Raw genomic sequence first — 27672 nt, 5'->3', positions numbered from 1 at the left:
GGCTATTCTGTTATTTTTCACATGAAAAGAAGGCTTTAATTTCCAGAATTACAATGATCCATTTTAGGTCAAATATGCGCCGTTTTGTTCGATAACTTGTTGCCATTTTGAAGGTACTATCATTATGCCTCTTTCATAGAATCCTTTGTCCTTAAGGGCAAAAAAATTGAGACTGTCGATATTCACTAGCCTCTGTTGAAGCGAATTTTACACCAGCAAAATTGTTCGCCATGTACAGGAACAGGTGGTAATCACTTGGTGCCAGGTCCGGACTATAAGGTGGATGCATAAGAACCTCCCAACCAAGCTTCTAAGCTTCTGACGAGTCACTATCGATGTGTGTGGCCTGTTGTTGTCCTAATGGAATACAATTCCTCTCCTATTGGCCAAAGCTGGCCGATTCAAAACGATTGCTTCCTTCAGACGGTCCAATTGTTGACAGTTCAGTTCCGAGTTAACAGTTGTGCCGTAGGGGAGCAGCGCATACTAGATAATTCCCTGCCAATCCCACAAACACACAGCAAAACCTTCCTGGCCGTCAATTCTAGCTTGGCCAACGTTTCTGCCGGCTCACCGCGTTTCGACCACGACCGTTTTCGCTTGACGTTGTCGTAAGTGATCCAGTTTTCATCACCAGCTTCAAAAATGGGCCGATTTCGTTGCGATTCGCATATGGAAATTCGGTCCATGAGGTTTTTTGCCTTTGGTACGCATATATCTAGCTTCTTTTTGAAACCAGCCTTATGCAAATGGTTCCAAATGGTTTTTGTATAATCTTTAGCTCTTGGACAATCGAAACAGTGCTTATATGACGGTCGGACTCGTCAATGTCCATCATTTATCAAAGAAAAGCTGTAAAATATAGCCTATTTTCTCTTTGCGAGTGTCCATTTTTGGCGCGCGCTCAAACTAAACTGAATCAGCTAATCACAAAACTGTCAGTAAAGTATTTGTAGAACGAAATCCCATCATTCTAACGCTATGTAATGGAACCTAATCGGATTTATACATCTCGAGATACTGTAACTAAAGCCATCAATTGTAAAAATAATTAATGTCTTTTTACTACACCAAAAAAAAATGGATGTAGGACAGAATAGAATTTGAGGACGAATTCAACATCAGTGACAGTTTAACGAAATAATATATCGATTTGTTCGTAGAACGAGAGCTTAAAAAGCTAAAATTCCTATGGATCCTTCCAGCAAACAGTAGAATTTTGGAATCTTCAATTAACACCATGTTGTCTTTTTTTTTTGACCTGTCCTCTACGCCAACACGTGTAGGTATATGAACCAGGCAACGGATCAAAAACATCAGTAGCCAATGTTAATGACATACACACTGTTATTATCTCAGCAAACCCTATAATTTTCAAACCCGCTGGAGCACAAAGCTGAATGAATATCTTCATCAAAATTTTCTAAAGTGTCTGTTTCGTTTTTTCTCTAATGATATTATCTGAATTAATTCATCATCAAAGTTGGCTCATTCAGATGTTTTGAAAATTTATAGGAGTTGTACTTGTCAGAAGTGAATAGAGTTTGATATCTTCTTCGATTAGTTGAAACGAAGAATTGTAGCATGAGAAATTGAGATGTGAAGATAGACAGAGAGAGAGTTAATTGGTTTTCATTGTTTTCAGATGTTATGGCAGTGATTGCAAGTAACGATATGACGAAAAATTGTATAGATCATTTCCATGAAATGAAAATTTGTGATTGAATGAGAAAAGAAGGAATGAAGATAAATATTCAATTCATTCAATCACAATGTCTGTATTTTTTGAATATCCTAGTAAAGGGTGTTTTTTTGAGAGCTATAGAACTTTAAATTGCAATAAAACAACGATGGGATATTCGATTGTCATGAATTTTATTTATCCGCAAGATGATCTTGTGGCATTACATTTCAAATGTGATTTCTGGCATATGACCGCCACGGCTGGCTCGGATGTAGTCCAATCTGGACGTCCAATTTTCGATGACTTTTTCCAACATTTGTGGCCGTATATCGGCAATAACATGGCGAATGTTGTCTTCCGAATGGTCAAGGGTTTGTGGCTTATCCACATAGACCAATGACTTTACATAGCCCCTCAGAAAGTAGTCTAGCGGTGTTAACTCACAAGATCTTGGAGGCCAATTCACAGGTCCAAAACGTGAAATTAGGCTGTCACCAAACGTGTCTTTCAATAAATCGATTGTGGCACGAGCTGTGTGACATGTTGCGCCGTCTTGTTGGAACCACTGCTCCTGGACATCATGGTTGTTCAATTCAGGAATGAAAAAGTTAGTAATCATGGCTCTATACCGATCACCATTGACTGTAACGTTCTGGCCATCATCGTTTTTGAAGAAGTACGGACCAATAATTCCACCAGCCCATAAAGCGCACCAAACAGTCAGTTTTTCTGGATGTAACGGTGTTTCGACATACACTTGAGGATTAGCTTCACTCCAAATGAGGCAGTTCTGTTTATTTTCGAAATGAAATTGCACTATTTGCAAGCGTTGTTCAGGCGTGAGTCTGTTCATGATGAATTGCCAAACCAAATTGAGAATAAATCACTTGACAGCTGTTAAATCGGTCGCCATCTTGAACAGTAATGCCAACTTAAAGTTATATACCTCGAAAAAAAACACCCGTTAGATCAAGGGGTTTCATCAATAGATGTTTTCACCAATTTTGTTGTTGATTTTAACCATTTCAATGCGTTGTTGAAGCCTGTTTTTTGTATTTTTATTAATGGCGTAGTTTTTAATTCTCAAATGTCAAAAGATGACAGTTGCCCAGATACCAGGATATTCAAAATGAAATCTCCTATTGAAAAACATTTCATGATCTGAGGTTTTTGGCAAAGCTTGGTAACGGGCATATATATGACCATTTGAATAATTTTTTCCAATGAATAATCTCATAATATATCGGGTGGGGCAATAAAAAAAAAATATTCGGTTTAATTTGAATGAAAATTGTTCTATGTAAATTTGCGTCCTCGATTTAGCATAGTCTAATTTATGTTGATTTCAGCTGGAGTTCCAATGCGTTCCATTCAACTCGTTAAGCATTCATTGGTAATTTATTCAAATGTATCGAAAGCTCAATGGTTGAAAACGAAATTTTATCGATTCAGTTACATTCGAATTGATACAACCATCGCACATAATGCTTATTGTGGACGTCTATAGAAAAATTTATGATCAACAAAATTACACTCGCAATTTTTTTGTTGTTTGATTTCCGGAATGAGTATTTCTGATGGGAGAATTGCATACATGTTGTGGTTGCTGTTTACAATGGCGAATTGTCGAAATCATATAGATTTTTTCTTGGTTAATTTCTAAAAGGATTTCCAATAAGAGATGTCATCTTGAATAGTCAGTTATCTGAGCCATCACTTTCGAAGCTGTCATCTTTTGACATTGAGCAATCAAAGCTTACGTCATTACTAAATATAGAACGATATACGCTTTAACGACGCATCGAAATTTGTTAAAATTCACTGCAAACATGAATGAAAATTTTAGCTAAACTAAAGCACTTTTGGTTCATCGTCAATAGGGATTCACGGCTTGGCTTGATTTTCAAGCTACTTGGATTGACTTGACTGGATTTCAAGTCGTGTCAAGTATTTATTCATCAAGTACTTCAATCATATCAAGCTACTTGATTTTTAGCAGTTTATCGAGTAGTGTCACAAAAATAAAAAAAGATGAAATGGGAAGGAAGCACTTTTATTTATTAAACTTATTGTATAAAAGAACAAAAATATCAACTTTTTCAAAATACGAACAAATTAAAACACTATAAATCAAAACACAATAAAAAATAATGAAAAAATAAAGTTCCTTAATATTGAGAAACCTCCAGGTTTGTTTGATTTCACAATTTTCCATCCAGGATCTAACACTCATGAGGCATCTTGTAAATTTGTCGCCTAACCTATTGCGGGTTTTTGTAACTGTAAGAGTAGCTCCTGTTTTTCAGCAGGAGCTGAAGATGCTGGCGTTAATAAAAAATCCTTGGCCATTTTGGCCAATTTTGGAAAGATATTTCTGAAACTATCAAAATCTACCAATAGATTTCATAGAAATCTGATAAAACTACTAATAAAGTCACACTGGCGAATGCTTCAGTCTCTCGGCGCTCGGAGAAACCCCTTATGTAGTCTAAGCGCGCACGAGATTGCAGAAATATATGCCGTGCGACGCGTGCATATCATGCTCAAGTTATATCAAGTAGCTTGATATCAAGTCAAGCAATAAATATCTAAAATCAAGTCAAGCTCAAGTATGTAATTTTCGAGTCGGGTAGTTGGTTTAAATGTCAAGCTACTTGGCTTGATGAATCCCTAGTTCATATCAATAAGCACCCATTGATTCAACTCAAAATATTCTGTTTTTTTCATATCAAAATGAAATGTCCTATTGGAAAAACCTTTATTTTCTACCGAACTATAAATAAAAGTGAATATGGACTATAATTAAAATGAGAAGATAACAAAGAGCACAAAATTTCTCTACAAATACACATTATATAATGGCATTATGCATTTATTATATTTTATATGATCGAGCAACGAAAATTCTTGAAAAACCACTTGAATACCACTTCGAACGAGCGCTCAAAAGCTCCCACTTCATCCAAATTTTTCCCTCGATATCGATTTCATCAACACCGCCAGAAGCGTCATCTTAAAAACTCGTTAACGTCATCCTTCGTACGTAAATGTCCCTTGGAGAATCCAAACACGAAGAAAACGATGACTAAGACAATCCTTGGTAACGAGCCTTTTTGTCTGGCACATCCCGACCTGCCGACAAAGGGCCAGAGACGTACAACACGTCTCTCGTAGTCATCAAAGGTCTTCCCGCGCGATTATCTGATAAAAAGTAACGGTCTCGACGGCATCGAGAGCTTCTAAATATCGGACGCGACGTTGCCGGATCTACGGCTCCGGAGTCTGGAGAATCGGAAGGTTCATTTCAGAAATTATCTGAAATTTTCTTAAATCTGTGAGGTCTACGCAAAAAACGGTGGGCGGTGCCAGAATTGACGATCCCTGATAAGCCGAATTTCGATCTCACCTGAAAAATTTTTTGTCGCAAAAATTTTCGTGAAATTTTCCATACCTAACCCTTAGAAAATTGAAAAAAATTAATAGGTTCATTGGTTATTTTACCATTTTATTGAATGATTCGACTATGTAGTTGACGAAAATGCTTGCAGTTTGGCGATTAGTACATTATTTCAGAAATTAAGGGTAAAAATCTGAAATTTTCGAAAAAAAAAATGGATGAAATTCTCGAGGCTGAAACTTCTAGTGGACGTGAGCTACGTCCTTGAAACCTCATTATGTTTCAGATCAGAACCCGATGTTCAAAAAACGCTTTTTATTTGAGGGGTCTATGACGAATAAGTTAGGAGATATAACGATTTTTGGATGAAAATTCAAATATTTTCCCAAATTTCTAGTTCGAGATATTATTAAATATCCTAGGAATATCTGAAAGAAAACTGATTATTTTATATCGTTTTTTCTTATTATCTTTAGTATTTATTTCGACCTTCAGTCCAATTTCAGAATTATAGATTGAATTTTTCATTCCCCTCTGTCCAGATGTTCAGAAAATCAAAGATTAGTTTTTTTTTCCGAAAAATTGATTATTTTCATTTCCATTGTTTCTCAGAGAACGGATGTACCCGAAATAAATGTATCTGTTTGAATAGTACACACGTGTGGGAATAATAAAATATAATGTGTAATTTTGAATTTGACTTCTGGTCACTTTGTATGATGACGATTTGGCACAACATAAGCTAATCGAGCAGGCCAAAATTCTCGACACGTGTCTGGCAATCTACATTGTGTTTTTGTCTAATCATCGATAGAAAAAAACGATATTTCAAAAAAAAAAACTCTGGGATCCCTCATGAATCACTTCTATAATGGATTTACTTTCACTAATCCCTCAAACGTTTACACGAAAGTGAATGAGTTGATATATTTTATTTAATATTTCAAAGTTATAACTACCTTCGAAAAAGAATCACTTTGAGAATTATCCCATGATCATCAAAACAATCATTTTTCCATAAGTTTCTGAAAATCAATACAGGGCGATACGATACTATAGCATTTTTCCGTATCAGAATTACAGTAATTCTGTTTCTGGTTTCAACCGAAGATCCTTATTTATTCAAGACGGTGCTGAATTTTCATCTGAAAACTGTGTTAGGAAAAAATAGACATTAAGTGGCCACTCCGCAGCACAGATTCACCCCCAATACATTTTTTCTATACAAATCTTTTGAATAGACCAAAATGTTAGCAATTAAGAACCCTGTGGTGGATTTGAAAAGAACAAATACATTGTAGGTCGAAGAAATTATTGGCCCACCCTGTATAATGATTCCACCAATTTTCCAGCAGACAAAAGTACGCACTTGGTGTACTTTCTGTGTGCGTCCTCGATTGTTATCGGTCCTCTTCACGGATTCAATGAACCTACACGCTCAGCTCTCTCTCTCTCCAGAACAAGTTACAACATCCTGTAGATTACACAGCTCGTCTGAGGTACGCACCGACTACAGGGACACATTGAAGGCGAGGGTTCAACGACCTGCACCTGGAAGTACCCAACAACCTCAAACACCTGCGTTTCAACACACACAGTACACGCGCCAGTGGCTGCCCGTCAGGATTGGGCAAAAGAAATCTAAATCAAATAATAATATGGCTTTATTTGATTTAGATTTCTTTTACCTCTAAGACAGATAGACTAATCCGTCTTAGAGGTGACAAGACGTTGCCAGACTGTGGATGTTTTCCAAGTTCCGCCATTAAAATAACATCGACAATTTTTGAAGTTTTTGTTTGTAGACTTTGCAAGAACTGCATTCAAGTTACCAGATGAAAACGTCGAATTTGAATCACAATGAGAATGGCACATCGGCAACATCGTTCATTTTTGACACATTATAGGTAACTGTAGGGCAAGCAAATATCCCCAGATTCGTTGATGAATCCACAGTTACAAGAAAGTTTTGGTCGGTATCAAAATCTCATTAGGTATGAAGCCCTTTCACTCTATAATCTATAATATGATAGTATAGTATGTTCGTCTCAGCAGTGCCATAATGACATTAACCATGATCCAGCATCGTTGCCAGACTGTACATTTTTCCTATAGTATTACCATAAATTCAATTTTAACAACTGTACGATTTTCATATTATTGCATAGTGTTATATTAACTGAACCAATTTAAAAGAATACGCTCTATTAAATAATATTTTTTTTCTATGTTAGCCTACAAATTTTTCAGCCCAATACTCTCTATTAGTGATAACGTCACACACCTCCATTTTTGGTTCTCCTGTCAGTGTTCGGAATCCAAACAAACAAATTGTCATTCAAATTAGTTCGGTGTCGTTGGAGAAATTAGCTTATTTTGATAAATAAGATCATTTAAGGAACGATTTTACAATTAATTGATAGACAGAAGGCACGTGATTAATGCCAGTAAGTTCGAACTTGAAGTTCAACTTATAAACACGACTTTCTACAAAATCTGGGGAATGATACAGGATTCAAACTTACTGGTATTAACCTCGTTCCTTCTGTCTATCAATTAATACTGAAATCGTTCCTCAAATACTCTTATTTATGAAATAAGCCAATTCCTTCAACGACACCGTACTAATTTGAATGACAATTTATTTGTTTGGATTCCGAACACTGACAGGAGAACCAAAAATGGCGGTGTGTGACGTCACACTGATGGAGCGTATTAATTTAAAACCCGGAAACTCACTAGGCGTGGCGTCATTTCATATATGAATTGAAGAGAATTACTTCTAGTGTAATTATTTTCTTTTTAAAATGTATTAAAGTTAAAATATTAGATTAACTTATCTTATGATCTTATATTGTGCCGAGAAGGTAGGTATTCTTGAGCGATTTCAGAAACAACTACTTTTCATATTGATAAAAAAATTTTCTATCCATCGACCAATATTTTCGATAAATATATACATCGATAAATATTCACGAGCCGCCACTGGCACACACGCACACACAAACCATAGAATACGCCGCCAACAGTTAGGGATATCGTTTCGACGATCTCGTTCGACGTTGGTAAATTGTTTTGTCACTGAGGCCATCCTCGTTGTACCGTGGCGGGCTTAACTGTAGGCATTTTTTTAGAGTCTGTACTAGTCTGAGGCTAGCAGACGAGAAAGAATTCCATTTGGAAGGTTGATATAGGTACTATAGGTGGTTTCGGTCTACGTTGCCACGTTTTAGATTATCGAGTGCTTATCTTACCGTCTTTACCTAACCTAATTGGGTTGAATTTGATCTAATTAAACTTGAATTATCGTAATATTCTAATGCATTTGGAAAAAATTGTCCACAATAATAAAGCGTTTTTCATAAGAAATTATATACATAGAGGGTGTTTTCTTTTAGAGCTATAGAACTTTAAATTGCAATAAAACAACGATGGATTATTCGATTGACATGAATTTTATTTATCCGCAAGATAATCTTGAGGCATTACATTTTAAATATGATTTCTGGCCAATGACCGCCACGGCTGGCTCGGATGTAGTCCAATCTGGATGATTTTCGATGACTTTTTCCAACATTTGTGGCCGTATATCAGTAATAACACGGCGAATGTTGTCTTCCAAATGGTCAAGGGTTTGTGGCTGATCCGTATAGACTAATGACTTTACATAGCGGTGTTAAATCACAAGATCTTGGAGGCCAATTCTCAGGTCCAAAACGTAAAATTAGGCGGTCACCAAACGTGTCTTTCGATAAATCGATTGTGGCACGAGCTGTGTGACATGTTGCGCCGTCTTGTTGGAACCACAGCTCCTGGACATCATGGTTGTTCAATTCAGGAATGAAAAAGTTAGTAATCATGGCTCTATACCGATCACCATTGACTGTAACGTTCTGGCCATCATCGTTATTGAAGAAGTACGGACCAATGATTCCACCAGCCCATAAAGCGCACCAAACAGTCAGTTTTTCTGGATGTAACGGTGTTTCGACATACACTTGAGGATTAGCTTCACTCCAAATGCGGCAGTTTTGTTTGTTGACGTAGCCATTCAACCAGAAGTGCGCTTCATCGCTAAACAAAATAAAATGGACGAAGTGCGCTATACGTATTCCGCACAGAACCATTATTTTCGAAATAAAATTGCACTATTTGCAAGCGTTGTTCAGATGTGAGTCTATTCATGATGAATTGCCAAACCAAACTGAGAATAAATCACTTCACAGCTGTTAAATCGGTGGTCATCTTGAACAGTAATGCCAAGTTAAAGTTATATACCTCGAAAAAAAACACCCGTTACATCTAAGTTCTTATAAGTCATATATCTTATATCTCAAGCCAATGCGTAACGAGGCACAATAACATTCGTTCCCTAAGAAAAGTGTGTTCCGGAATTTTTTAATAATCCCAATGAAAAGATTTCAAACCATACGCCTCTTCTCTAGTGGAGACCCCTTCATCAAAAATTGGTCCTTCGAGCCGGATCCGCCTCCTAATTAATCAAATTTCGGAATCGCCATCAGCATAAAACCTTCATCTTGTTGTTGGCCCATCTGACGAGAAAAAAAAAGATGAGGTTCCCGATTGATTCCTTTCAATTGATGCACTCGACATCGGGCGAGCCATCAGTCGAAACGTACTACGCAAATGGACGTAATGAACTTAATTGATTCCGCCAGAATCAGAGAGCAGGGAATCGCATAATTTCGGAGCCGGAGACGGATCTGCAAATATTTGCCGTTCATTAATCGTTATCGAAAACTTGATCTACGCCATTGCAGTCTCTCTACAGTGCAAACCACCCTCTCCCCACTTATTTGCTCTGCCGGAGTAGCTAAGATTGGATTCGACATCGCCGTCTCTACGTAGAGGTTAGGCCGTTCGGGATTTCCATTAGAACGAGAGTATAGATATTTTTTCTTCTTTTTTCTCATTGTGCTTAGTCTTTAGCATTAAGTTTCCTTTCTCAAATAGAGAGTGGCTAGGCATGGGCTTTAGTTTGTACAGTTCTTATTTGAAATTTTATATAATTTGAAATGATTTTAATGGTAACACTGTGAATTTTTGACATTCCTTATGTCATTTGTGTTTCAAATTGTTATTAACTGAATTATGTCGTCCAAGAATTATTTTCGAATTTCTCTCAGTGTTCATGAATGAGTACCAATTTTGATCAAACAATTCAACAATTTCCAAATGTAGTTCCAGGATTATATGGCATAACCTACAATAAATAATGCACAGTGTTGTCATTATAAGCATTTCGAATTGTATAAGTCCTTTTGTGAAACCATTTAAACAGGACAACAATTCCAAGCTTCTTGCATAGTCGGAAGCTTTTGAGCAAGCATTCTTGTGCCCTTAGAGACCACATATACTTGTATACAAGTCTGTGGTTTCCAATATTTGGGTTTTTTCGACATTCCGCTTGCATTTTCTATGTCTTCTTGATTTTTCGACACGCGACCGTTACCCGACGTCGCCTTCAATTGTTTTCTCATCCCTCCATCACCTCGGGCCCAAAGTTCAACTTTCAGTCCCGGCCAAGCCTTTCTGCACCCCCCTCCCCTCGCACACCTTTCGGAAAAGACCGATGGCGCCCAAGATGGAAGCTGCACAAGCACACAGACGTCGCAGCAGAGAGATGCAGCCTCCGCTAATTGATTCTCTGTGGTCACGTTTGCGACCACAGACTCTCTCCATCGGTGTTCAATACGCTAATTAACCTGAATGTGGCTGGAGTGGAATAACCTGAGCTGCCCTTACGACGTCGATTGGTCGCTAAAATGGCGATAATTACGGGCCCTTTGAAAACGAAGCGATGAAAAGCAACAATTCGCCCGCCGGTAATTAGCGTTTCGATTTCGACGCTGAGCGTCGTCACGTGGAGAACGGGAGAGGAGGGGGCGAGGGTTATTAATTCATATTGTGCGATTTCGCGCGTTGTGAATTGGCCCGGTGAAAAAGGGATTTCAGCAACTATTCATTGAGCGAGTTAACGCGCTCGTAACGGCGCGGTTTCACCGCTTTGGACGCCAGGGGATTGGAGGGGTTGGCTTTCATAGGTGGATTAATTATCTAAAAAAATTGCTTGGATTTTTACCTATGTTTTGATGTGCTTTTCATTGAGATTGGTCCACTAGAAGTCGTTGAAAAAGTGAACGCTTTCTTATCGGCGCATTTTACAGGTTTCACTGCTTTAGACGCCAGGCGGTTGGAGGAGTTGGCTTTCATAGGTGGATTAATTATCTAGAAAAATTGCTTGGATTTTTCCTTATGTTTTGATGTGCTTTTCGTTGAAATTGGTCCACTAGAAGTCATTGAAAAAGTGAACGCTTTCGTATCGGCGCATTTTACTGGTTTCTTTGCTTTGGACGCCAGGCGGTTAGAGTAATTGGCTTTCTTAGTTATATGAATTATCTAGAAAAATTGCTTGGATTTTTCTCTATGTTTTGATGTACTTTTTGTTGTGATTGGTCCACTAGAAGTCATTGAAAAAGTGAACTCTTTCGTATCGGCGCATTTTACTGGGTTCACTGCTTTGGACGCCAGGCGGTTGGAGGGATTGGCTTTCTTAGGTGTATGAAATTTCTAAAAAAATTGCTCGGATTTTTCTCTACGTTTTGATGTGCTTTTCATTGAGATTGATCCACTAGAAGTCACCAATCGCTTCTATAATTCAAGAAAAAATTTTCTAATTTGTCGATTCAAAACTATACCATACATTTGTATTCAACTTTTCATGGTGTTTATTTATCTAAGTTGATGAATCGTCTAGAAAAATAGTTTTTGTTTTTCTCTACGTTCTTATAAACTTCACTGTAACGCCGTCGGACTGATTCTTCTATAGGGTTGTTTTACATCTATCAAAAAATCGAAAATTCAGCTCCATTCTCAAAAATCTCTAATTAAAGCATTTTTTCTTTTATTGCCATTGTGAATAAAGCTCACCACCCACGTGCTGGCATAGACGCACGCGTCCTCAGTCCGTCTGTACGCATTGCCGCTTTTGTGCCGATTGTTACCCGTTTTTATTGTATTTTTATTGTATCCCGTGCATGTTATAATTTTAACGACCTTATAATTCTATTCTGGACCATTAAATTCCGACACAAAGTAAATAAATTGCGCCACGTTCTTTTTAATAAAGCACGTTTTCACGTCTTGCACCGACTAGCCGAAAGCTTGCGACGCACCAGCGACGCTTTGATCGTTTCGCGCGGCGAACGGATATACGGAGGAACGAGGAGGGTAGAAGGGGGTGGATTTTCTTTCGCATTGCGCGCGGGCTTTCCTCCCGGCTTTGGAATATTACGGTTTTTGTCGGGCGGCGAAAAAAAAAGTTCAAATATTGGACGACCGGCTCGTCAAATGAATGTAACCGATCTGTCAACACGAACTCTCTTGTTCGAGGAAGGGATTTTTACGTTCGGTTAAAGGGGTTTTCTTGAACGAGGGGTGTGTTATACCTACGACTTTATGCGACGTTTAACTTGACTACTTACAGATCAATTTTAATGTAACTATGTCACATGATCTTGGTCCACCAAGGATACTTTTTTCTTTTCTGGCAATTGGCAATATGTGTAATGTCCGATAATGAAATTTGATTTAAACAATTCTGAATTGAATAAGAAAGATCCTTTTTCGGAGCTTCAACTGCGGACATGCCTGCTCGAGTTGTGAAACATCGAAAAACTTACAATATATAAGACAGAAATTCATTAATTGCTGACAAGTTTTTACTAACTACATGAAGCCTCATTCCATTACAATCAAGTATTTTCTACCCTAACTAATACCTTTCAAATCGCATATGTATCGTAAACATTGAAACTGTTTGTTGATAATAGTGCATTTTATGTTCAAGATTATCTTATTGTAAAATTACATGTCCGGCATCAATGAGTTTCTTGGAATCTGCCTCTGATCGAGTTGCAATGGTGCGTGTCTGCAAAACTGGACATTTTTATTGCGTAACGCACGGTTTAGAAACCGACTCAATGTGATCAATAGCTTTTTCTATTGATATTTATTTTTGATGGAGTAGCTTAGTTTGGGATTCAAAATTTATTCTAAACTATTTTTAGGGATATTTGAAATTGCGCACAAGAACTTTTGGAAGAAAACATTCTGTGTATTCATTCTTTCTTTATATTATTAGATTTAGTGATTTTATTTATTTCTTCATTCGAATTAGTCATTATAGTTATATGTATATAATATATTTTTTCAATATAATGTTTATCTGAAGGTACAAATATGAAACCCAAGTGTTGGGAAGTCTTCATAACACCAAGAAAATTGTGATTATAATTGAATTTATTATAATATAAATAACAAATTAATGAAAATGTCAAAACTATTTTTAGGGACATTTGAAATTGAGATCCGTAAAGTCCTCAACTGATTCCTAACAGACTATTCTCTCGAATAATTGCGAATTCAGGTGAAACCGAGTATTCGGCAGAAATATATCCATCCAGCTGTTCCAGACAACGATTAGTTTTTTCCAGATCTGCCTGGATCGTCGCCGTTTCAGTTCTGTCAAAGTTCCGCCAGGGGGCGCGTTATTCAATTAGATTCTATCACGTCGTTTATTAAAGTTTAATTAGATCTGAAATAACGAAGAAAGTTTCGGATTGTTGTTGAGCAGTATCGGAATGGAGATGGCAAAAAGAGATGTGATTTAATATCCCCCCCTCTCCCAATCTAATTGTAATTAAAATTTCAACGCTCAAACGGCTCGAGGCGATTGGGTTATATCTCGTTTGGGACGTTTTTAGGGTCATTTCGATATCTGGAAGGTTGGTCATATATAGGGATTCACGGCTTGGCTTGATTTTCAAGCTAATTGGCTTGAGCTTGCCCTGATTTCAAGTAAAGCTCAAGTCAAGTAGTATTTTTTCAATCTCAAGTCAAGTATTTATTTATCAAGTACTTGAATTATATCAAGCTACTTGATTTTTAGTAGTTTTATTGTGTAGTGACACATCAATAAAAAAAAATGATGAAATGAGAAGGAACCTTGCAAAAAATACTTTTATTTATTGAACTTATTGTATAAAAGAACCAAAAATATCAACTTTTTTAATAGAAACATAATTTAAATCACTATAAATCATAATAAAATAAAAAATAATAAAAAATAAAGTTCCTTATATTGATAAACCTCCAGGCTTTGCTTGATTTCATCATTTTCCGTCTAGGATCCAAGACACATGAGGCATCTTATAGATTTGTCGCCTAACCCTTTGCGGGTTTTTGTAACTGTAAGAGCAGCTCTGGAAAATTGTCTTTCAACAGGAGCTGAAGACGCTGGCGTTGATTCAAAATCCTTGGCCATTTTGGCCAAGTTTGGAAAGATATTTCTGAAACTACCAAAATCTACCAATAGATTTCATAGAAATGCGAGAAAACTACAAATAAAGTCACATTGGCGAATGCTTCAGTCTCTCGACGCTCGAGGAATCCCCTTATTTAGTCTAAGCGCGCACGAGATTGCAGAAATATAATATGCCGTGCGACGCGTGCATATCAAGCTCAAGTAATATCAAGTAGCTTGATATCAAGTCAAGCAATAAATATCTAGAATCAAGTCAAGCTGAAGTATGTAAGTTTTCACGAGCTTGATTTTCAAGTCGAGTAGTTGGTTAAAATGTCAAGCTACTTGGCTTGATGAATCCGTAGTCACATAGTGTCAAGGTGAGATGTAGTCTATACTATAGGTTAAGTGCCGTTCGAGCACAGATCCTCATGCACATAGAAAGTACTACACCTGATTGATTCTGACAACTTTGGCCTTACTATTGGATACTGGAGGTTTACAAAAATTAGAATATTATGAATTGTTAACATCAATAATTTTTTTTTCCTATGTTAGCCTACAAACTTTTCTGCCCAATTGTTATCTCAATGTTAAAATTAAAACATTTAACAGACAAAATTCTTTGAAATCCATTAGTTGTTGGATTGTTCAATACAATCAACTATCCTAATTTCTATCGGAGAGGGACAAACATCTTCAATCCCATGTTTACACAACCATTTCGTCTGCGACCTTGTCTGGTCTATCGCTGCTCCCAATTTTAAAATTTATCGTCTACGGTCTCGCTTTCACCGCGCGTCTAGCGCAGCCTTCAACTTTCTTCGGCATCATCTTCAGCCGATAGTCTCGGTCTCGTCTTAGGTGAACGTATCCTTGGGCCACATAGACGCGAAGGAAGATACGACGGCACGGAGAAAACCTGCATCTAATGACGCTGGCGGGGCCGCTTCTAACGACAAAACAAGTCTCGCATATTCATTATGTCATTGTCGATATCAGGTCCGGATCCGTTGAGTTCGAGTGATTTTACATTTTTTTTTTTGTAAGCAGCGTTGGGCGGGATCGGTATCCGGATGGGTGATCGTTCTGTTATCTGATGTTTACAGGGAGGGTAGAAGAGATGCTAAGACGGAAGTCTCGTGAGGTGTCGAATTCACGGCAAGAAACGACAGAATAACAGGCCAATTGAAAAGTCCCCGGTCTACCATAGTAAAACACATTTTTCTGGCAAAATTCATGATGTCCAGAAGCTGTGGTTCCAACAAGACGGCGCAACATGTCACACAGCTCGTGCCACAATCGATTTATTGAAAGACACGTTTGGTGACCGCTTAATTTCACGTTTTGGACCTGTGAATTGGCCTCCAAGATCTTGTGATTTAACACCGATACACTACTTTCTGTAGGGCTATGTAAAGTCATTGGTCTATGCGGATAAGCCACAAACCCTTGACCATTTGGAAGACAACATTCGCCGTGTTATTGCCGATATACGGCCACAAATGTTGGAAAAAGTCATCGAAAATTGGACGTCCAGATTGGAGTACATCGGAGCCAGCCGTGGCGGTCATATGCCAGAAATCATATTTAAAATGTAATGCCACAAGATTATCTTGCGGATAAATAAAATTCATATCAATCGAATAATCCATCGTTGTTTTATTGCAATTTAAAGTTCTATAGCTCTAAAAAAACACCCTTTACATTCGTATATCTCCTCCCTAGTCCGGCCCTGGTAATTCTAATCCATTGTGTGTTGCGTAACAACGAACTGGAGGTTGAATTGTCCATGCAATGATACTAATAATACCAGTAGGTGCAGCCGTGAAGGTTATGAATCATTGACGTTTTTTTTTTCGTTTTTCTATGCGCTCGCTTCTGTATCTGCCTAGTCCATTAGACTCATTACCCAGCCTTCCCTGCCGAGGCGCTCTAATCGACTTTTTTTCCATCGACCTCCATGTCGAAATGCAATCTAGTCGGCCGCGTCGGATATAGGTCGGAACGTCGCGAATTTCAGCGTCCGACGGAACCCTAAGGTCAAGGCGACGACAGAAATCAATCCTGCACGTCCTGGGCTCCGACCCTGTGAGGTAATCAGACAGGGGCGTAGCCAGGCGGCGGCAGGCCCCACTCCTGAACTTTAAACCCTTATCGGCCGCTTGTGTTAAATTTTCACAATTTTACATTTCGTTTTTATTGTTGAAATGACTCAGTTTTAACGCTAGAATCATTATTTTAAGGTTACCAGGGATTCACGTCTCGGCTTGAGCTTAACTTGATTTCAAGTCAAGTAGTAAAGGGTGTTTTTTTTAGAGCTATAGAACTTTAAATTGCAATAAAACAACGATGGATTATTCGATTGAAATGAATTTTATTTATCCGCAAGATAATCTTGTGGCATTACATTTTAAATATGATTTCTGGCATATGACCGCCACGGCTGGCTCGGATGTAGTTCAATCTGGACGTTCAATTTTCGATGACTTTTTCCAACATTTGTGGCCGTATATCGGCAATAACACGGTGAATGTTGTCTTCCAAATGGTCAAGGGTTTTTGGCTTATCCGCATAGACCAATGACTTTACATAGCCCCACAGAAAGTAGTCTAGCGGTGTTAAATCACAAAATCTTGTAGGCCAATTCACAGGTCCAAAACGTGAAATTAGGCGGACACCAAACGTGTCTTTCAATAAATCGATTGTGACACGAGCTGTGTGACATGTTGCGCCGTCTTGTTGGAACCACAGCTCCTGGACATCATGGTTGTTCAATTCAGGAATGAAAAAGTTAGTAATCATGGCTCTATACCGATCACCATTGACTGTAACGTTCTGGCCATCGTCGTTTTTGAAGAAGTACGGACCAATGAATCCACCAGCCCATAAAGCGCACCAAACAGTCAGTTTTTCTGGATGTAACGGTGTTTCGACATACGCTTGAGGATTAGCTTCACTCCAAATGCGGCAGTTTTGTTTGTTGACGTAGCCATTCACCCAGAAGTGCGCTTCATCGCTAATGGACGAAGTGCGCGATACGTATTCCGCACAGAACCATTATTTTCGAAATAAAATTGCACTATTTGCAAGCGTTGTTCAGGCGTGAGTCTATTCATGGTGAATTGCCAAACCAAACTGATAGCGTCATCATCATAAGTCATAATCATCAAAAATTCAAGGAGAATATCGGAAAAAAAAGAGTTTCTGTACTCGTCGTTCATGCACCAATTGTATTCTTGGAGACCACATATATACCTATATGCAGCCATGTGTCCTCCAAGGCGCTCAAAATATCCTGACTTCACGTCAGTGTTTTTTCATTTTATAAGCTCTTTTATCTGCAATTCATCATATTTTATGACATCATCAGCCAAACTAACCAAACACAATGTAAAAGTCACACCGTTTTTTTCTTTATAATTTAATTACATATCCTTATTCGAATCTAACCAATCAATGTCAATCCGTCAGGTAAAAGATTAGGAACCTCTCACTGCATTATGCAATTCGATCGTGCAACGTCGAATGTCGGTCAATCCGCTTCGAATTTTAACAGTCTGGTGGGATCCCCCAAGGTCGAGGCAACAATAGAAATTAATCGCTATTCATAAACGTAGTCGTCAGGAGGAATCGGTAGGCGTTTTCTGCGAATGCAGCCTAAGATTCCGAGAAATCGAAGACGTCAGCGGTCGGTGCCGCCGCGTTGCCACATCTCCGGTTCTAACAGGAGATTTACAGTTAATGTTCTGCTCTTTATCAATGGTCAACGAACTTGTGCTGAAATATCTATTAGTGTTTTATTGAAAGTGTGGGCTCTCTATACAGTGAAAATTGATGTTTTTAGCCTAAATCAGTTACCGACATATCCAATGAATTTCGCAAAAAATTTAGAACCGAAAATGAGATAATTTCGATATCTTAATTAACAAAATTACATCTTTCGACGTTTGAGAAGTAAAGACTACGCCATTAATGAAAATGGAACGATACACGCTTCAACAACGCATTGAAATTGTTAAAAGTCACTACAAATATGGAAACATTTTGCAGCCACAGTTCGAAAAACTGAAACACTTTCTCGGTCAGCAATAATGAAATTGGTGTAAAAATTTGAGCTTTCGGGACAGGTTAGTGATGTGAAGAATCGACACCGTGTGAGTTTCTCAAAATCAAAATGAAACCTTTGATTGGAAAACTCCTCAGAGTAATAAGCATAGATAGAAGGAGCATATGTCATTTTCAGTAAGCAAATTTTGTCCTCTACATGAACTATCAAATTTGACATGAAGCGCGCGGAAATGAAAACATATCTGTGATACAATGTTTCACTCAATTCGCGAGTTTCTCCACAAAGAACACAGTTTTTATGTCCCATAGTGAATCAATGTTTCTTATTAACTCAAAATATATTGAAATAAATACCTAAATATATCAGAAATTCAGAAAACAAACTTCAAGCGCGCCAAACGACGTGAAACAACCGATGACACTAGGAGAGCAAAAGTTCCCAAACCTTGGATTTCAGCAGGTAGATACAGAAAATAATAAATATTCTGCTTATCATAAATTCGACAATTAGGAAAAATATCGGATTCCAAATATTCAATTTGCATATTTAATTGGGAATCACTCAAATAAATATATTTCACTCAATATAATATACATTCATAACGATACAGTAAAATTATGGATTTAAAAATATATCACAATCCGACAACGTAATCTAACCATGTTGAGGACATGTAAAAATTGCGTATACTCCCTATATCTATGTTTATTACTCTATGGAAAACCCTATATAAACGTAGAGTGCAATGCCGCTTGCATTAATGGAATCATTTTCATTCAACGTTACTTTTCACTAAATAGCTGGAATTGAATTTATTCAAATCAAATAATAAGAACGTGCAAAAAACGCTTAAAGCATCACGAGCTTTAAAAAGAACCTATCTCAGACGATAACAATTGTCTTCGACCAGTAAAACATGCTTAGGTACCGTTCTTGTTACTTATTACACGATTTGGTCGATCGAAATAAAATAACTATTATTAACTTAAAATTGTATAATCTTTTTCTGTTATCCCAAATATCAATCTGGCAACACCGGTCCAGGATTCTTGTTTGTTCTAAGGATCGTTTTCATGAACGATCTGTCAAGAGATATGAAAAGGGTCCAGTAACTTCAGGCTTGATTACATATGTTTGAGAGGCGATGAAATGAGATAAAAGACGTCAGATGGACATGTGATACACTCTGCATTAGAACGTCTGTTTTTGAGACAGGATATTCTGGAGGAAAGGTTCAACAGGAGGTACCCGTGGAAGGAAACATAAATAATTCTGTCAAAAACTAATATAACAAACATTTTTTTTAAGGAATTCTATATCGTTTCCCGAAAACCACCGTTCTTGAAGCGTTAAATCCACTCTTGGCACGTTCTTTCACTTATAGCGGCCTCGCCATAGGTATTTGAGAGCATTCGATGAGCCTCAGCCGCAGATTCCTTCATATTTAAGCAAAAAATTAAAACCTCCCGCAAATAACGAGCATTTGACTCGTAAGCTGACTTGTTTAATCGAAAATAACTTTATAATGCAGACACAAATCGAATAATATTACACTGGCGTTATGTTTACAAATACCTTAGCTTATTGTATGACATCTACGATCTATTTATTTCGACTACCACCTACCGCTACAAACATCTATTGCAAAACGGCGGAAGCCAGACCACTGTTGGAACCACCAACTCAGTAGCCCCTGCCATACACACCTTCACCTCCACAACGGAGCGTGGTCGCTTTACCGTTGTACAGTTTGGTTTTAATCCCGATTTTGATAGCTTCTCTGTATGTTTTGTGTACATTTTCCTCCACTAAGCCAATTTTTTTTCTTTTGCAGATGCTGTCGGTTGTGAGCGCCGGCGCGACAGCTGGCGTGGGCGGCATGGAACGGTTGCGTGGCGGTAGGACGTCCGCCCGCGACCTGGCTGCCGCCAGAGAACAGCAGGTCAGACTGCACGCCCTACGAACGGATCTAGCGGTCAATCTCCCACCCAGTATAGCGATGCCTGACGGCGAGGACCATCCTTATTCGAATGCCAGGATACACATACGAGATGCTGAACAGGTGAGGATAATAACAACACTCTGTATTCGTGTATACTCACACTCATCTTTTTTTTTTAATGGTGAGAAATCCACCTTATGAACAAATTTCGACAGCTTCTGTCGGCATCTGTTGTGAGTGTGATTTTGACCTTGAGCAGTGACATAGCAGAGAGCTAACATACTTTTTTGTTACCCTCGTTTCCTAAGATTCGAGGTCATTGATGACATAGTAACTCCTCAAAAAGTGTACCGAGTTACACTCTAGGTCCTAAAGTGGCGCTCACAGAAACATAAGTAACCCATAATCTCATAAAATCCCATTTTGAAGTGTTTTATAGACTTTTCCTTCAACTTTATAAGTAACCCCTATTCTACCACATACTCTCAGCCAAATATTGGCTGTTGTGTTATTGCTTCCTTCTCAGCCTCTTGTGTCGTGTTCTGCTAGACGTGTCAATGATTTTCTCCTACCTTTATCCTTTATGGCCTCTCTCTGGTCGATTATGCGCCTCTATCTCCTCTTTGGTGGTCCCAGCCTGGCAGCCGACTGGCTGACTGCTCTTCTTCTCTCCTCGTGGTGCTCGTTTCGCTAGAACCTGTCGATCTTGAACACTCGAACTGTCGTTTTGACCTAATAATGAAAATCTGAAAGGCATATAAAGGGTGTTTTTTTTTTAGAGCTATTGAACTTTAAATTGCAATAAAACAACGATGGTTTATTCGATTGACATGAATTTTATTTATCCGCAAGATAATCTTGTGGCATTACATTTTGAATATGATTTCTGGCATATGACCGCCACGGCTGGCTCGGATGTAGTCCAATCTGGACGTCCAATTTTTGATGACTTCTTCCAACATTTGTGGCCGTATATCGGCAATTACACGGCGAATGTTGTCTTCCAAATGGTCAAGGGTTTGCGGCTTATCCGCATAGACCAATGACTTTACATAGCCTCAAAGAAAGTAGTCTAGCGGTGTTGAATCACTAGATCTTGGAGGCCAATTCGCAGGTCCTAAACTTGAAATTAGGCGGTAACCAAACGTGTCTTTCAATATATCGATTGTGTCACGAGCTGTGTGACATGTTGCGCCGTCTTGTTGGAACCACAGCTCCTGGACATCATGGTTGTTAAATTCAGGAATGAAAAAGTTAATAATCATGGCTCTATACCGATCACCATTGACTGTAACGTTCTGGCCATCATCGTTTTTGAAGAAGGACAGACCAATTATTCTACGAGCCCATAAAGCGCACCAAACAGTCAGTTTTTCCGGATGTAACGGTGTTTCGACATACACTTGAGGATTAGCTTCACTCCAAATGCGGCAGTTTTGTTTGTTGATGTAGCCATTCAACCAGAAGTGCACTTCATCGCTAAACAAAATAAAATGGACGTAGTGCGCGATACGTATTCCGCACAGAACCATTACTTTCGAAATAAAATTGCACTATTTGCAAGCGTTGTTCAGGCGTGAGTCTATTCAGGATGAATTGCCAAACCAAACTGAGAATAAATCACTTGACAGCTGTTAAATCGGTGGCCATCTTGAACAGTAATGCCAACTTAAAGTTATATACCTCGAAAAAAAACACCCGTTACAAAAGAATCTTTTTTTAACTTCATTTCTCGATGTAATAGATATCTTTTCAGAATACATTGGCAGACATTACAAATCAGAGAAATAACAACCCAGCACATGCTCTGCAAATGTCCAGAATTGGCTTGTATGAGGCCAAACGCGCCCAGACAAGCCAGTTCTTGATCCTCTCGATGGGGTAGCTCTAAGCACGTTGTCACATTTACCAACACTAAAGAATATCTCCTTAGTACTAATTGATCAATATCTACCCAAAACTCCCTTCTCCACCAAAATCGCCAAACATTTTACTAAAATACAACCTTTTCTCTCTCGATTGCAGGAAGCCGAAATATATCAAAAGTGCATCAGGCCACCCCCAAACCGCACCGTACTGGAATCGGAATCGCCGCCCCCTTACCGGTCAAGCTCTGCCGGCCTCCTGGGATCCTCCAGCAGCTCGTCGAGTAGCGCAGACTGGACGCTAGGTGGCTCCAGCAACGCCCCGCTGGTCGAGCGGTGTCACTCAATGTCTTCGACACACCGAAGAACGGACGCCGCTGGAACCAGCAATCAAAAGACTGATCTTTTACAAAGGACTGTTAAAATATTCACCGGAAAAAAAACCACCCCCCAAGCTCCCAGCCCCGCGCCCACGTTACCGGTGGTGGTGGTGCCCTCTAGGAGGCGGGACCAGAACCCCACCGCCCACAGGCCCAGCAAGGGCGGCGTCTGACGTTGCGTCCAAAAACTAGGCGAAGAAATATGTGAATTATAGTTTAAACGATTCCAAAACCCCCCCTCTATTATCCATATAAATATATATATATTGCAACTTTATATATGTTAATAGATCAACGAAGGAACGTTTAGTCATTAAATTATAAATATGGTGGTGTTAGACACTCTTTTTATGTGGTTTACTGTGTAAAACTATCTTATCCCGACAACGGACTGTCTAGCCAAATATAAATGCTATTTGTGTACTATGTACATGACTCGCTTAATTGTCGATGCTGTAATGAAAATGAAATTTATTCCTTTTCTGTATATTGTCAATATCTACATTCCTGTGAAACTCATTCGATCCCTTCTTGTTAACGAAACTAACTCCCTCTTGAGTCACTCATTTAATGCTTAATTCTCATCTGTCAAATATGAAATGTTACTCTCTAAGTTCCTATAATGTTTACAGAATTTACTGTAAAAATCCCCTATTATATATTGAATTGAAAAACTATCACATGAACTTGGCAGCTATTCCGCAGTTGAACTTTTTACTGTACTCTCAAATTGTACTTGGCACAAGAGTATTAATGTTTCAAAATATTCTGCCATAAGTGATTAATGTTTCAAAACATTCTATGTCACAAATTCAACCATTTTCTGTGACAAATGCATAAATGTTACAGAAAATTCTGTCACAAAAATGTAATAATAATCCAAAATATTATTTGCCTCAAATACACTAATGTTTTAAAAATATAGACAAAATAGAACTACTCACTGTACTTTTTTGCATTCAATAATTACTACATTCGTCAAAAAAGATTGAATTCCAGTCACATTACTACACAATTCAAAAATCATAATGTACAATATCCAATTTCTTGATGGTGAGAATTCACAATATATTGAATATATGATTAACACGATGGTGCTGTGGAAGGTTGAAAATTCAAGATAAATGATTATTTAAACTTTTTTGAAAAATTATAAATGAAACTATTCTGGATGTTATTGAAATTGTTTTTGTTCATTCAATATCAAAACTGGCATTCTGCCATACCTTGTAGAAATATTCCATCAATTTCAATAAAATGTCAATGAATTAGAAAAAATAATGTAAGACACAAGGCTCATTCTAACACTTGTTCATTAATTTAGAGCTCGTAGAAGATTATCACTGCCTTCTTCACTTGTATTATAATAACTATTAAATATTCACAATAATGATTGTTGAATTTATGCATTTCACATGATGCAAGCCTTATGCCAAAAAAAAATTTTACTGTAATACTTTCAAATCAATGTTAGTGTAGCCATGTCACATGGTCCACCAAGGAGGTTTTTTCTGGCAATTGGCAATATCTGTTATGTTAGAGATTGAAATCTGATCTAAAGAATTTTGAATTGACTCAGAGAGATTTATTTTGGAGTATTAATATCAAGTAGAAGATTAAACGTTTTTCGTAACTTCAACTGCGGACATGCCTGCCCAAGTTGTAAAACATCGAAAAATTTACAATATATAAGACAGAAATTCATTAATTGCTGACAAGTTTTTACTCACTACATGAAGCCTCATTCCATTACAATCAGGTATTTTCTACCCTAACTAATACCTTTCAAATCGCATATGTATCGTAAACACTGAAACTGTTTGTTGATAGTAGTGCATTCTATGTTTAAGATTATCTTATTGTAAAATTACATGTCCGGCATCAATGAGTTTCTTGGAATCTGCCTCTGATCGAGTTGCAATGGTGCGTGTCTGCAAAACTGGACATTTTTATTGCGTAACGCACGGTTTAGAAGCCGACTCAATGTGATCAATAGCTTTTTCTATATTAGCAACAGACAGACATACATCGTAGCAATTCGGCTTGACTGTATGAAATGTATTGTAAATTGAAATCAAAATTGTATTTGGCAAATGATTTAGCACGATCTTATATTTCAAGATAAACAAACTAAGCAAATGACGGTAGAACATTGTTCTGTTTTTAAATATTGTTTATTAAAAAAATGAAATGGGATATTTAAGTGCAACAACGGGAAGACTTGAGATCCGAAAAGTTCATCGGGTCTATCTGAGAGTTTCCTTTATGCTACAAGTGTTCATATTATAGTCAACCCTCAAAATAATCATCATATCCTTTGCATTCGAAAACGACAAAAGTTTCTGCAAGCTCAAACCATTTTCCTCTTAATTGATCAGTATTTTTCAATTGTTTCAAGATGGTACCATTCAGAGTTAATCTTTGTAATCAATTCAAAATGTGAAAGTGTTTTCCAATAGGAATTATACAATTTAAGGTTATTACAATACCAACTCTGTATTATTTTCAGACATTTCTTATGTGATTTGTGTTCAGTAGGTAATGCCATTTAATCTTGGAAAGATTCAGACTGCGACAACTTTTAGAGATTGTCCTATCAAAAATGAGCACTGATTTTGATATAAAACAATTTCTTAACGTTGTTTAAGTGTGTATTTCCCCATAATTTAATGGCACAAGAAATGCCAAAAAATAAGTCACCATTCACTATTTCAAATTGTATAATTCCTATTGGAAAACCCTTTATTTTTGATACAGCTGCAGCTTAGCGATTAACTTTGTCAAAAAGTCTCATTAATATGCCTTAAAATCTTTCGAATCACTTTTACTGCAATTCTGGTTTATGCTGTTGAGACTTGCCTTAATTCCCAGTTAAAATTTTACAAAAAAATATGTGGTAAAATGAAATTTTCGAATGCATAGGATTTAGCAAAATGTTAAATTATTTAATTATGTTGAATACAAATATTGTATATGGTAGGGAGACATTGTATCAAATAGAGCATTAGCAAATGTGATGATACTTCACTTGGGTTTCGTACAAACCTTTTTATTTATATTTATTTTTTGATGGAGTAGCTTAGTTTGGGATTCAAAATCCATTTAAAACTATATTTAGGGACATTTGAAATTGCGCACAAGAACTGTTGGAAGAAAACATTCTGTGTATTCATTCTTTCTTTATATTATTAGATTTAGTGATTTTATTTATTTCTTCATTCGAATTAGTCATTATAGTTATATGTATATAATATATTTTTTCAATATTATGTTTATCTGAAGGTACAAATATGAAACCCAAGTGTTGGGAAGTCTTCATAACAACAAGAAAATTGTGATTATAATTAAATTTATTATAATATAAATAACAAATTAATGAAAATGTTTTGTATTAGTGAATTATTAATTAAAATTAATTGAATTTTAAATTTTGTTGAATTTCTTTACTGAGAAGAGTTTTGTTAGGAGGGACAACAGTGTAATGTGATTCAAGAACCATCATTCATAAGGAAATAAATCACTTTCATTATCCATTTTTTTATTTGCTTCTAAATTATAAGGACAGGGGCATTATCAATGATATTAAAAGTCAGTGCTTGACATTATATTCACATTCCAAATTAAAATTAAGATTGAAATTCTAGTAGTGGGTGATGTTTGAAGCACACACAATTGATAAAAAAAGTTAGGTAGCAAAACACGTTGACTTTTCATTGAAAAAAACATAATGACTTTACCTCAACTTCAAGAAAATGAAATAATACTTCCCAAAAAATATTACTGAGAGAGCCATATTCAAAACTGATAAATATACCAGACAAACAGTTTTAAACCATAATTTCAATTCTATTGAAAGTACAATCTTTCAGCACAAGTGTCACTTATGTGAGATTAAATACAGTTTCTATCAGAATAACTTTTAGCTCTAGTTGATAGGCGAAAATTTATTCTGTCTGTATGCCAATTTCAATCTTTTTCCTTTATATAATTTTTTTTAAGCATTACATAAGTGTCTAACAATTCTTTTGTTGATTGTCCAATAAAGGTTTCATTTGGATATTAAAAAAAATGAAAATACTTTAAGAGAAATCAATGGATATTTATTTCATTGTAAAGAGGAAGGTATGTCATAAAGCCAAATGGCTTCCACGGCTACGGTTGCAGCACAATATACTTTTCATGAAATTTTTCGATAACTTTACAAGTTCCATATTTAAGATTTTAAATCGATTGTGGAGCATTGGCATAAACCTCATCTTTCATGTGACCCTAAAGAAAAAGTCTGAGGGTGTTAAATCACTTCTTCTCGACGGCTAAATGTGATGACCTGCTCGAGAGAATTTTTAAGCCGTATATAACGAAATAGGAATATTTTTGAAATTTTAATATGAATTCGCTTTGTCTCTAAATGAAATGTATACCTTTTTTCCAAAAATAAAAATCATATCAGTTATAACTGCGTCCACCTTTGAAATAGATTATAAATCTATTGCGGTATTGCTGACTTTTGTCACGTTTTTTTTTTTTATTTTATCAGTAAATTTTGCAATATCGCTCATTATAAAATCTATACCTACACAAAGTTCGTGAATCATTCAATCATTTATATATCAAAATTCCTTTATTATGAAGATACATAATAAAATGGCAACAGCTCATTATTCACTGTCTGTGTATTATTGGTTGCATAGAACATGAACGAAAATTCAATCTTTGAGCGCTCATCTCCAAACAAATCGCTCTATAGTTTCTGATATTTAAGGCGTTTAATGAGAAGGAACAGTACATTCTTTCAATATTTTTCTCACCCTAAAAGTCAGTATAGATGATGATACATCAATTAACTTTATATTCCCAGGATTTCAATGGAGTAAAAAACACAGCAATCATACCCGAAATAATTCAGTAGATTTGGCGGAAGTTGTAGAGAATTATAAATTAAATCCAACTGAAAACACAGTTTAAAATTAGTCAGGACTGGAATAGTAGGAGTATGCCTTGGACGTG

General features: G+C 37.0%; 1 protein-coding gene across 2 annotated transcripts in view; it reads left to right on the top strand.

Annotated features, from left to right (window-relative positions):
- LOC123672043 overlaps positions 1–26194 on the top strand; it is a 230208-nt gene extending 204014 nt beyond the window's left edge. For both annotated transcript variants that reach the window (XM_045605999.1, XM_045605998.1), the window contains exons 4-5: positions 20313–20540; positions 22446–26194. In XM_045605999.1, coding sequence (XP_045461955.1) covers positions 20313–20540; positions 22446–22838 — 621 coding nt within the window. In that variant the 3' untranslated portion in view covers positions 22839–26194. The remainder of the gene's footprint in view (positions 1–20312; positions 20541–22445) is intronic.
- Positions 26195–27672: the final 1478 nt, after the last annotated feature.

The sequence above is a fragment of the Harmonia axyridis genome, chromosome 2 (assembly GCF_914767665.1).
Source record: "Harmonia axyridis chromosome 2, icHarAxyr1.1, whole genome shotgun sequence".
Lineage (NCBI taxonomy): Eukaryota > Metazoa > Arthropoda > Insecta > Coleoptera > Coccinellidae > Harmonia > Harmonia axyridis.
The sequence above is the reverse complement of the archived record's forward strand: the minus strand, read 5'-3'. Positions and strand labels throughout refer to the sequence as shown.